The sequence below is a fragment of the Nelumbo nucifera genome, chromosome 3 (genome assembly GCF_055504915.1).
Source record: "Nelumbo nucifera cultivar China Antique chromosome 3, China Antique-T2T, whole genome shotgun sequence".
Classification (NCBI taxonomy): Eukaryota; Viridiplantae; Streptophyta; class Magnoliopsida; order Proteales; family Nelumbonaceae; genus Nelumbo; species Nelumbo nucifera.
This window is the reverse complement of record NC_142651.1, coordinates 98807253-98821309: the sequence shown is the minus strand read 5'-3', so window position 1 is coordinate 98821309 and position 14057 is coordinate 98807253. Positions and strand designations below refer to the sequence as shown.

General features: G+C 37.8%; 1 protein-coding gene across 2 annotated transcripts in view; it reads left to right on the top strand.

Moving 5' to 3' along the window:
* LOC104590245 (coiled-coil domain-containing protein SCD2-like) overlaps positions 1 to 9948 on the top strand; it is a 145725-nt gene extending 135777 nt beyond the window's left edge. Inside the window, exons 15-17 of one of the 2 annotated variants that reach the window (XM_088902097.1) lie at positions 6046 to 6086; positions 8463 to 8589; positions 9065 to 9948. In XM_088902097.1, coding sequence (XP_088758223.1) covers positions 6046 to 6086; positions 8463 to 8589; positions 9065 to 9186 — 290 coding nt within the window. In that variant the 3' untranslated portion in view covers positions 9187 to 9948. The remainder of the gene's footprint in view (positions 1 to 6045; positions 6087 to 8462; positions 8590 to 9064) is intronic. The other variant, XM_088902098.1, reaches the window with a different exon arrangement.
* The last annotated feature ends 4109 nt before the right edge of the window (positions 9949 to 14057 follow it).

Sequence of the window (14057 nt, the reverse complement as noted above, 5' to 3'; positions counted from 1 at the left end):
AGGGTGGCGTAGAACTCTCTGCTCTACAACATAATCACACGTGGGAACTCACCACCCTTCCTCCTGGTAAGCACACTATTGGGTGTAAATGGGTCTATACAGTGAAGCGTCTTCCTGATGGCAGTGTGGAACGATTGAAGGCACGGTTAATGGCCAAGGGCTATTCTCAGTTATATGGTGTGGACTATATGGATACATTCTCTCTTGTGGCTAAAATTGGTTCAGTTCGGGTGTTGATCTCATAAGCTGCTATGTATGATTGGCCTCTCGTACAACTTGACATAAAAAATGCCTTCCTACATGGCGATCTTGTTGAGGAGGTGTATATGGAGCAACCACCTGGGTTTGTTGCTTAGGGGGAGGCTGCTAAGGTGTGCAGGCTCAAAAAGGCAATTTATGGACTGAAACAATCTCCACGTGCATGGTTTGGCAGGTTCAGTGAAGTGGTGAAGGCCTTTGGGATGAAACAGTGTCAGGTTGATCATTCTGTGTTCAGCTATAACTCAAAGGATGGGAAAATCTTGCTAGTCGTGTATGTGGATGATATTGTCATAACTGGAAGTGACAGCAATGGAATTGATAGGCTGAAAAAATTCTTACAGGACCACTTCAATTCGAAAGATTTGGGGAAGCTAAAGTGTTTCCTAGGAATAGAGGTTGCGAGGTCAAAACAGGGGATCAACCTATGTCAGAGAAAATATGTTCTTGATCTACTTGAAGAAACAGGGTTGTTAGGTGCTAAACCAGCAGAGACTCCTATGGAACTCAATGCCAAGTTAAGTGTGGATGCAGGTGAAGAGTTTGATGATCCTGGAAGATACAGAAGGTTGGTGGGAAAGTTGAACTACCTGACCATTACCCGACCAGATATATCATTTGCTGTGAGTATGGTGAGTCAGTTTATGCAACATCCCCGGGTTCCTCACTGGGAAGTTGTTCTGAGAATTGTTAGGTACCTAAAGGGTGCTCCAGGTCGTGGTTTGTTATACCAAAAGGGAGGAACTCTTGAGATAGTAGGGTACACAGATGCTGACTGGGCTGGCTCTATATCAGACAGGAGGTCAACCACAGGGTACTGTACCTTCCTGGGTGGCAATCTTGTAACTTGGAAGAGCAAGAAGCAAACAGTGGTGGCAAGAAGTAGTGCAGAAGCAGAGTACAGGGCTATGGCCCATACCACATGTGAACTAGTATGGGTAAAGAACTTACTACAGGAGATGGGTTTCTCAATTGACAAACCCGTGAAACTATACTGTGATAACCAATCTGCTGTTCACGTCTCATCCAATCCCATCTTCCATGAAAGAACTAAACATATTGAGGTGGATTGTCACTTTGTGAGAGAGAAAGTGATAAGTGGGGTAATAACTACATCTCATATGAGCTCAGGAAATCAGTGGGCAGATCTCTTCACAAAAGGATTGTCTCGGGGAAGAATAGATTACATTTGTAACAAGCTGGGACTATATGATATATACTCTCCAGCTTGAGGGGGAGTGTTAGAATGCTCGAGTCAGGGGTATTTTGGTCATTTTGGTGTATCTTCTTGAAAGTGAAAGGTCTATTGTATCTGAGTTTAAGTTATGTGTCCCATCTTCTATGAGGGACAAAATTGTCTTTCTTGCAACTCTAAGTTTTATGAATAAAATTCAAGTGGGTCGGCTAGGAGAGTGATTTTTTCACATTTCTCTCTTCTAGTCTGGCCGAACACTCTACTTTTCTCCTTCTTCTTCTTTCTCTTTTCTTTCTTCTTTCTTCTTCTCTACTTTGACCTGGAATCAACTAGGGTTTATTCACCGCCCTTTCATGAAAGACAGGTTTCGAGGCCACCTTAATAGCTAGTGTTATCCGCATACAGAGGAATGGGTGTAGGAGAGGAATGACCCAACTCCTGAAATAAAGATTGAAGCCAAACAACTTCACTACAAACAAATGACATTTCCCTATACTCTGCTTCCGTAGAGGACTTGGAAACAGTCTATTTTCTTGCATTTTCATGAAATTAGAGTCTCCTATGAAGACACACCTCCCAATAGTGGAGTGGCGTGTGTTGGGGCATCCAACCCAATTTGCATTAGCATAGGCCTTCAATTGGAGAGAAGAAGATTAAGAGAAGAAAAGACCCTATGATAAAAATGAGAGACCCAACAAGTTGCCTATAGAGGGAAGCATTAGGAAGTAGGGAGCCTTCTAATTTGGATAATTTGACATTCAGCTCCAAGGGAGTATCAACCTATTTATCATCAGTGAGGTTGGCCAACTTAACAAGATCAGAGGCATACTTGTGTTGGCAGACAAAATAACCTTAGGAGCTCTGTTGAACTTCAAGTCCCAAGAAATAGTTAAGAGGGCCAAGATCTTTCATGTGAAAGGAACTGTGGAGAAGAGACTTAAGGTCCTAGATTCCTTCTATATCATCTCCAGTCAACAATATGTCATCCACATATAGTAAGAGAATGGTAAGGCCTTAGGGTCTTTTCCAAACAAAGAGAGAGTAGTCTAATGCACTTTGGCTATATCCGGTTTGCATGACAACATCTCCTTGCCTTAGGGCTGCAATGTCTTGGTTCAGCCTGTAGATTCTAGCATTGTTCTTTTTCTGGCCATATGTCTTAGATACTTTCTCCCAAATTTTAGCAGTTGTGGGGAAGTGATGAACAGTTCTGGCCACCATAGGAGTCATAGAGGCCAGTAACCAAGACATGACTGTGGCATTTTCCTTGCGCCACACAGTGTATTCCAGACTGCCAATTTCTGGTTGTTTCTTGTCTCCATCCAAATAGCCTGTGAGCTCACGAGAGGTAATGAACAGCATTGCTGAGACAGACCACTCTCTGAAGTTATACTCATCTAGCAGCACACTTGTAATCTGCAAGCTGTGCAGATTAGGGTTTTCCAGGTTTGAGGACCTTGTAACAGGTCTGTTATCTCTAGAGGAAACTTCACCGGATAGTGAGGACATCCTGACTTCAGTCCAAGAGTTGTTCACAGTGCTGTAGGTGGTTCTGTTTAGGACTGGCCGAAGTGGTCACAGTGTTCACAGTGCTGGTAGAAGTGTTCACAGTTCGGGTACTGTGCAGTGCTGTTTAGGACTGGCCGAAGTAGCAAGTAAGGGGCTGTAACTGAACCAGTTCACAGTGCTAGTAACTGAAGTTACTTCAGTTAGGGCTTGTTCTGCGACCTGAAGTAACTGTGCAGTGCAGTAACTGAAGTTCACAAAGTAGGACTGATAACCGACCTGAAGAAAATCTGTACTGAAGTTACCACAGTTCTGCCCAAGTCTTGCTGGGGCACGAAGCTGCAACTGTAGAGAAGGCTAAGTCTTTACCACTTGTTCTGCGCAAGTCTTGCTGGAGCACGAAGCTGCAACTGTAGAGGAAGCTCTCCCCCTTTCGGCTAGAGCTAGGACTGCTGAAATCAGTCCTCAACTAGGTCTGTCCTATACAGACCTCTCTTAGTAGCCCAATAGCTACTATTTGCTGGAGATAATCTAGTAGGACATCTACTTTTGGGTCTTATTTCCCTTGAGTCCTACAACCAAGAGAAACCCTAGGTTCGAACTTGCTTTACTCTCTTACACTCCTAGGTCTTCACTGCAGCAACCCAGAAAAAGAAGAGAGAAGATGAAAAGACAGCAAGAGAAGAGAGTGCGCCTGCTGAAACCAGGAAGGAGCTAATGCTCTGATACCATGTAATCTGAAGAGCTATACTCGAAGTAGCAAGGAAGAGAAGAGAACCACAGAACTGAAGAGAATGTCGAACTGTACTAGCCAGTCGACCAATCCTTTATTTATAGATGAATATAGTACAAGGTACAAGAAATTACTGGGATGCCCCTGATTAGTGATGGGACACCCAGATGACTTAAATCATTAAACAGGATTAGGCCCATTAACACAAGCCCAGTTACAAGATAAGTTACACATAAGAATGGGCTAATAAGAACTCTTATCAGCCGAACATCACTCTAACATTCTAACAAAAGGTTCAGGATAGGCCCCAGTCATATGATTTGTTGCACTGGAATCAATTATACAAATGTGAGAGGGAGAAGAGCAATAACCGGAGAACTCAATAGGTAAGCCAATAGCAGAAAAGGCAAATGAGATGGCAGAGGATACCAGTTGTTGTATCTCTTCCTTATTCATGGAAGCAGAGGATTCTCCCTTGACAATAGGGGTATTGGACACTGGTCCCTCACATGCCCGATAAGCTCGTGGTTGATTCTTCTTCATGGGTCCCTTGGGTGGGTGGATGAATTGGGCAATCTGGAATGATATGTCCATGTTTTTTTGCAATATGTGCAGACATTCTTCTTTTTGCAATGAGAGGCTATATGTCTATATCCTTTACATTCATAGCATTGAGTTTTAGAAGGGTCTTTTCCACCAGATTTCTTATTCCCTCGTGCAAGAAAAACAATATCAATCCCTAAATTAGGATGTTTCCCTTCTATGTTTGCAGCAGTTAGGAGTCTAGTTTCTTCCCTCAACAACTCTCCCATCACAAAGTCTAAGTCTGGAAGAGTTCCTCTACTCAAAATATTTGACCTGATTATTTCATACGAGTCTTAGCCTCATGAGAAACCGGTTAACTTTCCTATTTTCAATATGTTTCTGCAAACACTTGACACATTCAACGGGATCAGAAGGTTCAGTATGAACAAGTTCATATTCAGCCCAGAGATCAATAAAGCTCGAATAGTATTCTTGTATCTTTTTATCCCCCTGGAAATAGGCAAAGGTTTCAGTATGACATGACTAGCAGATTATCTTGCTCCCATTTGGAATGATTTGGATCTTCAGGCTTTGGTTTAGCTTCCTTGCTGGTAATAAACTCAAGTTTACCTCTCCCACCAGTTGTAAGCTTAGCTAATTGGAACCATTCAAGGAAATTTGTTCCATCAAGTTTTGCGGTAGTAATTTGTCCTCTGGCATTATCATTACCTCCCAAGAGGACTTAGGTAGGCACACGGACATCTTTGTGTGAGTCCATCAATCACAACCCCTCAAAAACAATCTTTCTCACCAACACCAGTATCCCAACACCAGCTGAACACTCAAAATCCTTTCCCACAAGGTTGAACACGGGTTGCAGCAATAGAACAAGGGAAAAATAAATGTTGGCGGCAAAACAATGGAGGAAAAAAATTCTTATGAATATTTTGAGGCTCCAAAAAATTGGGGACCACTTCCCATGATTCAAACACAAGAGGTTTTAAAGGCATCCAACCCACCATACAAGCATACAAGCCCTAAACTCCAGATCTGGATTTTTCACCCATTTTTATCTGGAAAATCCAAAAAAAATCTCAAACAGCTTCAACCTACCATGCAACCTACACCAAAATTCCTTTAAAATCTAGGCACATCAACGTGCATCAGAAATACAAAGTGCTGGTTCCAAATGTATGGACTGCTGATGTCAACCGCTAGCGTGCTGATGTCAACTACAAGCCCTAAACTCCAGATCTGGATTTTTCACCTATTTTTATCTGGAAAATCCAAAAAAAATCTCAAACAGCTTCAACCTACCATGCAACCTACACCAAAATTCCTTTAAAATCTAGGCACATCAACGTGCATCAGAAATACAAAGTGCTGCTTCCAAATGTATGGACTGCTGATGTCAACCGCTAGCATGCTGATGTCAGCAGGTCTGTCTGTGAGTCACGACCAGCAGCAGATTATTTCCTTGATCTTTAAGGTGCTCTGATACCAAGTTACAAGATATTCTGTGATATAGAAGAAGAAGAAGAAGAAGAAGAAGAAGAAGAAGAAGAAGAAGAAGAAGACTAGGTGCCCTAATAGAAATATATATATAAAAGGACAAAAATGCCCTTACACAAAACTGAGGAGGGAGCAGGAAAATGACATGTTATTTTTTGGAACTTTAGCTTGATTGCCACATCTTATGTGTTCATTTCATTGCTTGAGGTTTCCTGCTATGACAAATTTAGATAGATCTCTATTAAATATTGCTACATGGATCCTTCTGATCCTTTACTTTGATGAATGTTGAATTCAAAACAATGTTTGGTTTCAGAGTTGAGCCAGGAGGAGTCTGAAGATGTGATTTTCAAGCAGGTATCATTGTATTTCCTTGGAAAAGTTATTCTTGTTCATATTTCTTTACACAAAACTCATAGTAGAAGTTTTTTTTTGTCTATTTTCTTTTGTTAAAGAAAGTGTATTTCATCAATTAACTGTAAATATTTCCTTTTTGGTTCTCATGTCCATGATTTGTGAACTTAATTGTTGTCACAAGGGATGTAAAACATAGCATCTAGTGTTTTAGTCCTCCGGTTAATTCCTGGTCTAGCAATTCTGTTATAGTAAAAGAATATTATACAAATTCCTGTCTTTCTTGTTCCTGATTGTTTATCAGTAATCTCACAGTTGTGCCATTAACCCTGTCAGAAACCAAATAAATTAGTAGATTCATTTTGATATAAATGATGAATAGTATGCACTAACATGACTGATTGTGAGCAGGAATAAGCCAATGGTTTACTAAGAGTAGTGATTAGCTTCATGTCATGCTGTAGCCTGCTGTCTATGTAGATCAGCAAGTATGATCTGATTGTGAAGCCATAACGAAGAGGAATCTAAATATCTATTATACAAGGGGTGTCGATGGATCAGGTTTGGTCCTGGTCATACATATATAGATCCAGAACCTATTTTGTGTAGGAATTGAACCCTGAGAAGGTTGGGCTGAGTTTATGTCTAACCTATGCCCATACCCATTGCCCAACCATAGACCCTGGACCTAAGGCCAAGGTCCAGCCCAATCCATGGTCAAAGCCCAGTCTGGCCAGCCTGAGCTAAAGCCCTATCACAACTTGTGCTGGCTTCAAGCCTGGGTGGATTGGTTATGTTTGAAGCTCTTTTTGCTCATGTTTTGCACTTCTACCTTCATTTGTACTTAAAAAACACACACACACATTAGATATGTGTATGTCCATATGTGTAAGCCATCTTATACATAGCATAAAGATATTGTATTAGTGTTCATAATAGTGTAAATGCATTGTATAAACTTGTATAAATTACATATATACATTGGAGTTCATATGTTTTAGAAGGTTGGGTGGGCTTGAGCTACCTGAGGCTTCAACCCAAAGCAAACACAAAATTGGAGTAAAGCCTGAACTTCCAGGTCCAGGACTAGCCTAGAACCTGAAAATCCAAGCCCAGCCCATGCAAAATCTTGGCAGGATTCGGTTTGTCCTGTAAAAATTGCAGCCCTGATTGTTATGCATTAATTCTTATTTTTATCAGTTTTGGGTCTGGATATTAGGCAGGTATTCCAAACCAGACCTGTGAATTGATTGGAACTAAACTAGTGTGTAGAAATTGAAAAAGACCAACAGTTGGAGATAAATTTGGAAAAGGATTTGTTTTTTCCCAACTTAGAACATTAATATCCATACACTTGAATATTGATTGACCACCTGCTAACAGGATCAGGGTTGGACCAGATTTTCTATCGGGTCTTGAGTAAATGGACCCAAGATTGACTGATTATGATTGAGTCTTATGTTTATGGACCCAGACCCTGTTAATAGGGTTGGGTGTTCAGTTAATCAGCTAAAGAAGGATCTCGAATGTTTACAAAGACCCTAGGAGATGAGGTTGAAAGAAGAAATGAAGAGCAAGCTCCTTTCTTTCAAGATCATTACAGGAAGAAACCTTGGAAGTAAGATGAAAACACAACTTTATACCTTCTCTGAGAACCTCATTTCATTTAGATGTTTTGATATTCTAGTTTACCCAAAACTTCAGGGATTTTAAATGACCCTTAGAAATTTATGGACCCATTCATAATTAAAGAGAAGCTTAAAATAAGAAGATATGCATGACTAAAATGTTATCATGGAAAAAGAAAATAAAAAATTATAAATTCTGTACAAAACTTGTAATTCAAAGAAGAGTTAATTAAATTGTACTCAAATTGCATAACCTTGAAAATTGTTCTATAGGAAATTGAATAAACTATTTGAATGTAACAAAGTCAGGGCATCTGAACACTTGTAATTAAGTGACAGCAACATAGTTGAGAGTACCTTTAATTCATGTAAAGTGATTTATTCTCCCAAACCTCTTGCACTGTTGCACATGGTGATTTAAGGATGCAATCTGCCCAAGTTTGACTCAAGCACAGCTCGAAGAGAGCATCCACATTTTAGGCCTTAGGTTGGGCTTGGGCTGGGAATTCACACACACGCACATGATCAGGAAGGCATTAAGAGCTATCAATGTTTCTATATTTGTGGATAGTATTTTTTAACTAGAAGAAAATGTCAAGTTCAAGTCTCACAGTTTAAAATGCATATAAGTTTCCTTTACACTGATTGACACTATAAATCATCATAGGCTGACCAAACCAAATAGTGGATATGCCCTTTCAGTCCCTTTTTCCTGATCTATTTACCTGTGTTTGATTTTATGCCTTTGCAGGCTTGGCTTACATATTTCTGGAGAAGAGCAAAAAATCATGGGCTGGAACAGGACATTGCAGATGAGCATTTGCAATTCTGGATCAACCACAGTTCTCGGTCACCAACGTCACATGATGCTGTTGATGGTAATTTGCTAGTTCTTTAGTTGTGCTTGCCAAAACATAAATTATGAGTACCACAGATACTACCCAGATAGACACACACATCTGCACAAATATGAAGGGGGATGAAAGAAGGGGGATTTCTTTGTCCATTGGAATTTCAGTGTACTGGAGAAGCAGATAATGGTGTTTTGATAACTGAATATATAGAGAACTAAACACATTGCTTGTCATATATAAGATGTTCATCTTCATCCACTGTAAACTGGAGTTGTCACTGGTAAATTATCCACTGAGGTTGAACTTTAAGGGTTGTAAAAGGTGACTGTGTTCATACGGGTTAAGTTGTGTAATCATGGATGGTGAAGAGTATTATCCACATGATATATGCTGGGATCATATACCGATTCTTTTTAATTGTGCATAGATAGAAACTTGATCAGTTGGCTTGACGATGTAAATTGTCCACTTGGTGATGTTTTTGTCTTCAATCTTACAGTTGAGAGAGGTATGGTGGAGCTCAGGAAATTAGGAATTGAGACCCAATTGTGGGAAGAGTCTCGTAAATGGATTGACCAAGATGTTGTCCATCCTAAAATGCAAATAGGGTCCGAGTTATGAGACAACATACAGATGAGTGGATCTTCTCATTTTCATTATTATTATTTTTGGAATATCCTCTCCACTGCTAGTTATGTTAGTTATTGCATCTGTGCCTATGGCAGAGCTGATTTTTTTTTTTTTTTTAATTCCTTTGTTATACCATACATAAACATTGTGTAAGTTCTCTCATCAATATATGTTTAAACATGCCTTACTGAAGTTCTTATGAGTGGTAATGGAAACTACTCTGTCAACCATGTATATGAAACTCAATATTTGATGAAGTTCTATTTAGCAGATAATCGAAATTAATCTCTCTTGAGGTCAAACTGCTGTATTGCGGAATGCTCATGTCAGAGTTTGAAGGATATTAGTTATTCATTTTGAATCTGTCATAGAGGTTGACATGGTTGAACTTTGGTGCTAAGAGAAACGAGTAGTAAATAATCTCTCTGTGATTTATCTAGGGTGCAAATATATCTTTAGAATTGTTTTCTCTAAATCAGGAGCTAAAATATGAGAACTCTCTCATTTTCCTAGCTCTTTATTACTCTTTCTTTACGTCTGTATTCTATGTTTTGTAGTTTATATCCTACGTAAAAGGATATTTGTTTGTTGCTTCTTTTGCGCAGATGTAATAGTGGCTCTCGGGATGGTTGTGGTCTGGCACCCATCTTACTCGCCACTGGTTGCATTTGGAGAGTATCACTATCATGATTCAGGTGGATCCACTTCAGGGAGCGTCTACACTCAAAATAATAGCAAAGATTAGATCATGGGCTGGGCCCAGGACCTGCCCGGCCCATTCAAACTCCAGGCCTAAAATATAAGCCCGGGCCAGGCTTTGGGCCTATGCCTTTAAATAACATTACATTTTATATTTATTATGTTTCATATTATATAACATATAATATATGTATACAATATATATTATAATTTTTATAAATATAAAATATTATATACACTACATTATATTGGGTGTCATTTTAGAATATTTAGATATATAATATATCATATTATATAAAATAAAACAAATATCTATGTGTGTGCATCATTATCTGAACCTTGTCCCAATTATATGGGGTTGTCTACATAAATGATAAGTCTTGGTTTGCCATTCCATTATGTTCGTCATATCCATTGTTGAACTATGGGTGTTTAAATCATTTCTCATTACTTCCACCCAAGTCCTTTTTTTCATTTGCCCCTAATTCTTCTATCCCCTTCAACTTGTAATAGATTATTTTTCCTAAAGTGTGTTATTGATTGTCTTATCATGCATTTGATCAAACCACCTCAATTTATTTTCTCTCATTTTATCATCTATAGGAGTTACTTCTAAGTTCTTTCATAAGATTTCATTTTCAGCCTTTAACTTGTTTAATCTTATAACACACTCATTCGTGGTACATGATATTAAATAACTAGATGAAAATATCTTTTTAAACCAGAAACTTAAGAATACATTTTTTATTTGGGCTCAATTTGGAAGGAGTACAAATATACAGAAAATAATACAAAATGCAAGGTTTTGCATTCTACATATTTGTATTTGTACTCCTTCCAAACTAAGCTTTAGGCCGTATTTGGCTGTAGTACAATTTTATTTGTACTAGTACAAATGCATGGGAGTGCAAATGAAAAAAATGCAAATTCTTGTTTAATTTTATCCTGCTTCATGTCTTAATTCACTTCATTTATACTGCAATCAAACAAAATAAAAGCTAAAATTTAAAACAAAAATAAGCCAGAATTTACACTCGAATCATTTGCACTGCCAAAGTTTTGCATCAGTGCAAATTTATTTGCATTGCAACCAAAAACAGCCTTAAACTTTGAAAACAAAAAACACATATAATCAAGAACATATCTTTTATATTTTTATTTAAAAAACCGGTTTATTTTCAAGCCAGCTAATTTTGTTTTGTTTTTTTCCCTTTTTAAATGAGAATAAGAAAACAATTCAAATTAGAATACCTCCTCAAATGGTTATGTTCACGATATCGACTCAAAGACAAACCATAATCCTCCAAGAAAGCTGTAAATCCCACGTGTATCATGCCTATTAGTGTGTCAACATTATTGGGGGGCAATCACTGTGGATTCGCTATCAACAGAAATTGTTAGGTGAGAAGAGATAAATGGACTGAATTTTTCCGGTAACAAGAAGAAAGGACTGAATTTTTTGGAGCTCAGATTTCCTTCTTACAACTCTTCCCATATTCCTACCCACCAGACATTACAGCCGTACATTGGGAATTTTTTTTCTTGTCTTCATTACAAGATTTTTGCATTACATCGCTGTGGTGTCCTGTGGGTAGGGATGTGAAAAGATTTTGTGGTAGGAGATAGGAGTGGAACTTTTCATATGAATAAGATGCTCTGGACATGAAGCTTATTGGAATAAGTATGATCATCTGTTTTCTCCCTTGATGAACTCCATTTTTAGATAGAACGATCGATAAATACAGCCAGTTTTACATTCAAAAATCAAAGTTCAGGTTTATTCTCAATAAAACATACTAACATGTTTGAGATGTAAAGCTATATATCGTTTTGGAAGCAATATAACATGTTTTAATGGGAGTAAATCGGGACTCCAAAAATTATCCAATCTTTATATTTTTAATTTTGTACGTGGAATGACATTTAAAGAGCACAATGTATTCTACTAAAAAACAGTGTTAAACTTGTAGCACAAAAAAAAAAATAATGTCTTTTCATAACAGCCGATGTGGCTGAACTTAAAGCTTTCTCTTACTATAGTCAATTACAGAAGCTGAAGTTGGACTTTTAATATATATACCCTCGAAAGTTTTCCCTTTTTATCTATAAAAGGCATTAAATGATTCAATTCAGCCATTTTAACTAAGTCTCTTGGAATTCAAAAAAAACGACTTCAGAAACCAATAACCTGTAATATAAAATGGGGGGAAATTTTATGATACCATAAGAGCTTTAACCCATTAAAGCACCCCCTTGAATTTTGATTAATACCATCTGATTGATCACTCCTATTATGATACCATTTGAATGGCTTCAAAGTTTTCCGATATCATATTTGAACTCAAAAAATGGGTTATCAAAAAGTGGTGTTTGGGAGTGTTTTTTCTTTTATTGGTGAAAGTTTGAGATTTTTTTTTTTTTCAAAAACGGTTGCATTGTTTGGGCAGTTAAAATATCAAGATATCACTGTTCATTAAGCTAACAAACTTAGAATTTTTATTCTTTTTTTATAGAACCAAAAGGAACTACACAAGACTGGGGGTAGCATGTCCCCACAAATCACTACTACAAATATAACCCAAAGAAATTGGAAGATCCTTCAAGTTAAAATTTAAGAAACCTAGAGTATAAGATTGGGCTTGGTGGGCAATCCAATCAGAAGCCTAATTCGTCTCCTAGAAGACATGACGATACTTCAAACCATTCTCGAACTGGGCCTTCAGAGCAAAGCAATCTTCAATGATATTCTTTATGCTACAAGGCGGCTGAACTTCATTTCGCAGGCAAGAGATGATAAGCTTGGAGTCCCCTTCTATAATTATGGGGGAATCTCTGAAATTTAGCGCAAGATTGTAGGCTTCCCAAGCTGCCCAAGCTTCAGTTATATTGATTGTGGCCTTGCCCAAAAAATATGTCTTTATATCCAAGACTTTACCACTACAATTTCTAACAATAGAAGCCATAGCACATTTGTCTCCATCAATATAAAATGCATCAAAGTTAATTTTTATTGAATTACTTTTTGGACATTTCCAAATGATCGGTCTCCACTTTTTGTGATTTTCCTCAACAAAATCATTCTGCTGGGCTTTCAAATTTTTAGATAAAGCAATGCTTGCTCTCTCAAGAACCTGAGGAGGGGGAGTCTCAATATTTTCAAAAACTTTTTGATTTCTACTTTTTCACATGAACCACAAGATAAAGACAATTTTTTTCCAAATTATTTTCATGATTATGAGTTGAAATCCTCTCCCACCACATCCTCAAAGTAACTTCATCATCATTTGGACCTTCGATACTAGGAGTAACCACCATCCATATTTGTTTTGCATAGTTGCACAAATTAAAAATATGAGTACAGTTTTCTAATTCACCACATCTAGCACAAGTGTCTTCTATATTAAAACCTCTTTTTTTTCTCAAAGTTCCCTTGACTTGAGGGAAGTCTATCCATGAGTAGGAGAAAAAGAAAAACTTTTAGTTTTGGGGGGCATTTGACGTTCCAAACTTTTGAGTACCAATTAAAAGTACCTCCATACTTCTGTTCTCCATTGCTTTTGCAAGATAAGCCGATTTTATTCGGTTTTGTTCTAGAAAGCAAGAGCTTTTTACCGTGGTTTAAATCTTTTAGTATGTGAAAGGTAGACGCTGATGAGGAGATGCTTAGTATGTTGTGTTGTATGTCCATTGCGTTTATACAAAAGTGCCATTGGAGTCCACTAAGCAAATTCGGATTTTGTCCCGGAATATCTTCCCATGAATAAAAGGATGTTCTCAAAGCAAGTGTTGTGGTCATGCATTGGGAACATTTTCCCATGAATATATAAAAGATGTTTTCAAAGCAAGTCTTGTGATAACAGTGCGAGGACCAATTTTGTGAGAACAAACTTTGACCTCCTATTAAGGTTGCATTTGGCATTCCTTATTTTAAGGACTTATCTCCTTTTTGTAGTTAAAAACTCAGTGTTCATAGGGGACAACACAACATTGTAGCCCGTGAATAGTCATAGTATTATAGTTCAACAAAACCTAATCACCTACATCGTGTCGATGTGTTGGTTGCAGTGTAAAACCTCATTGATGTAAAAGTCCATCAATGGAGTTTCACACTGAAATAGTAAAATGAAATTGGTAAAAATTACAATAAATTAAAATGAAATAGT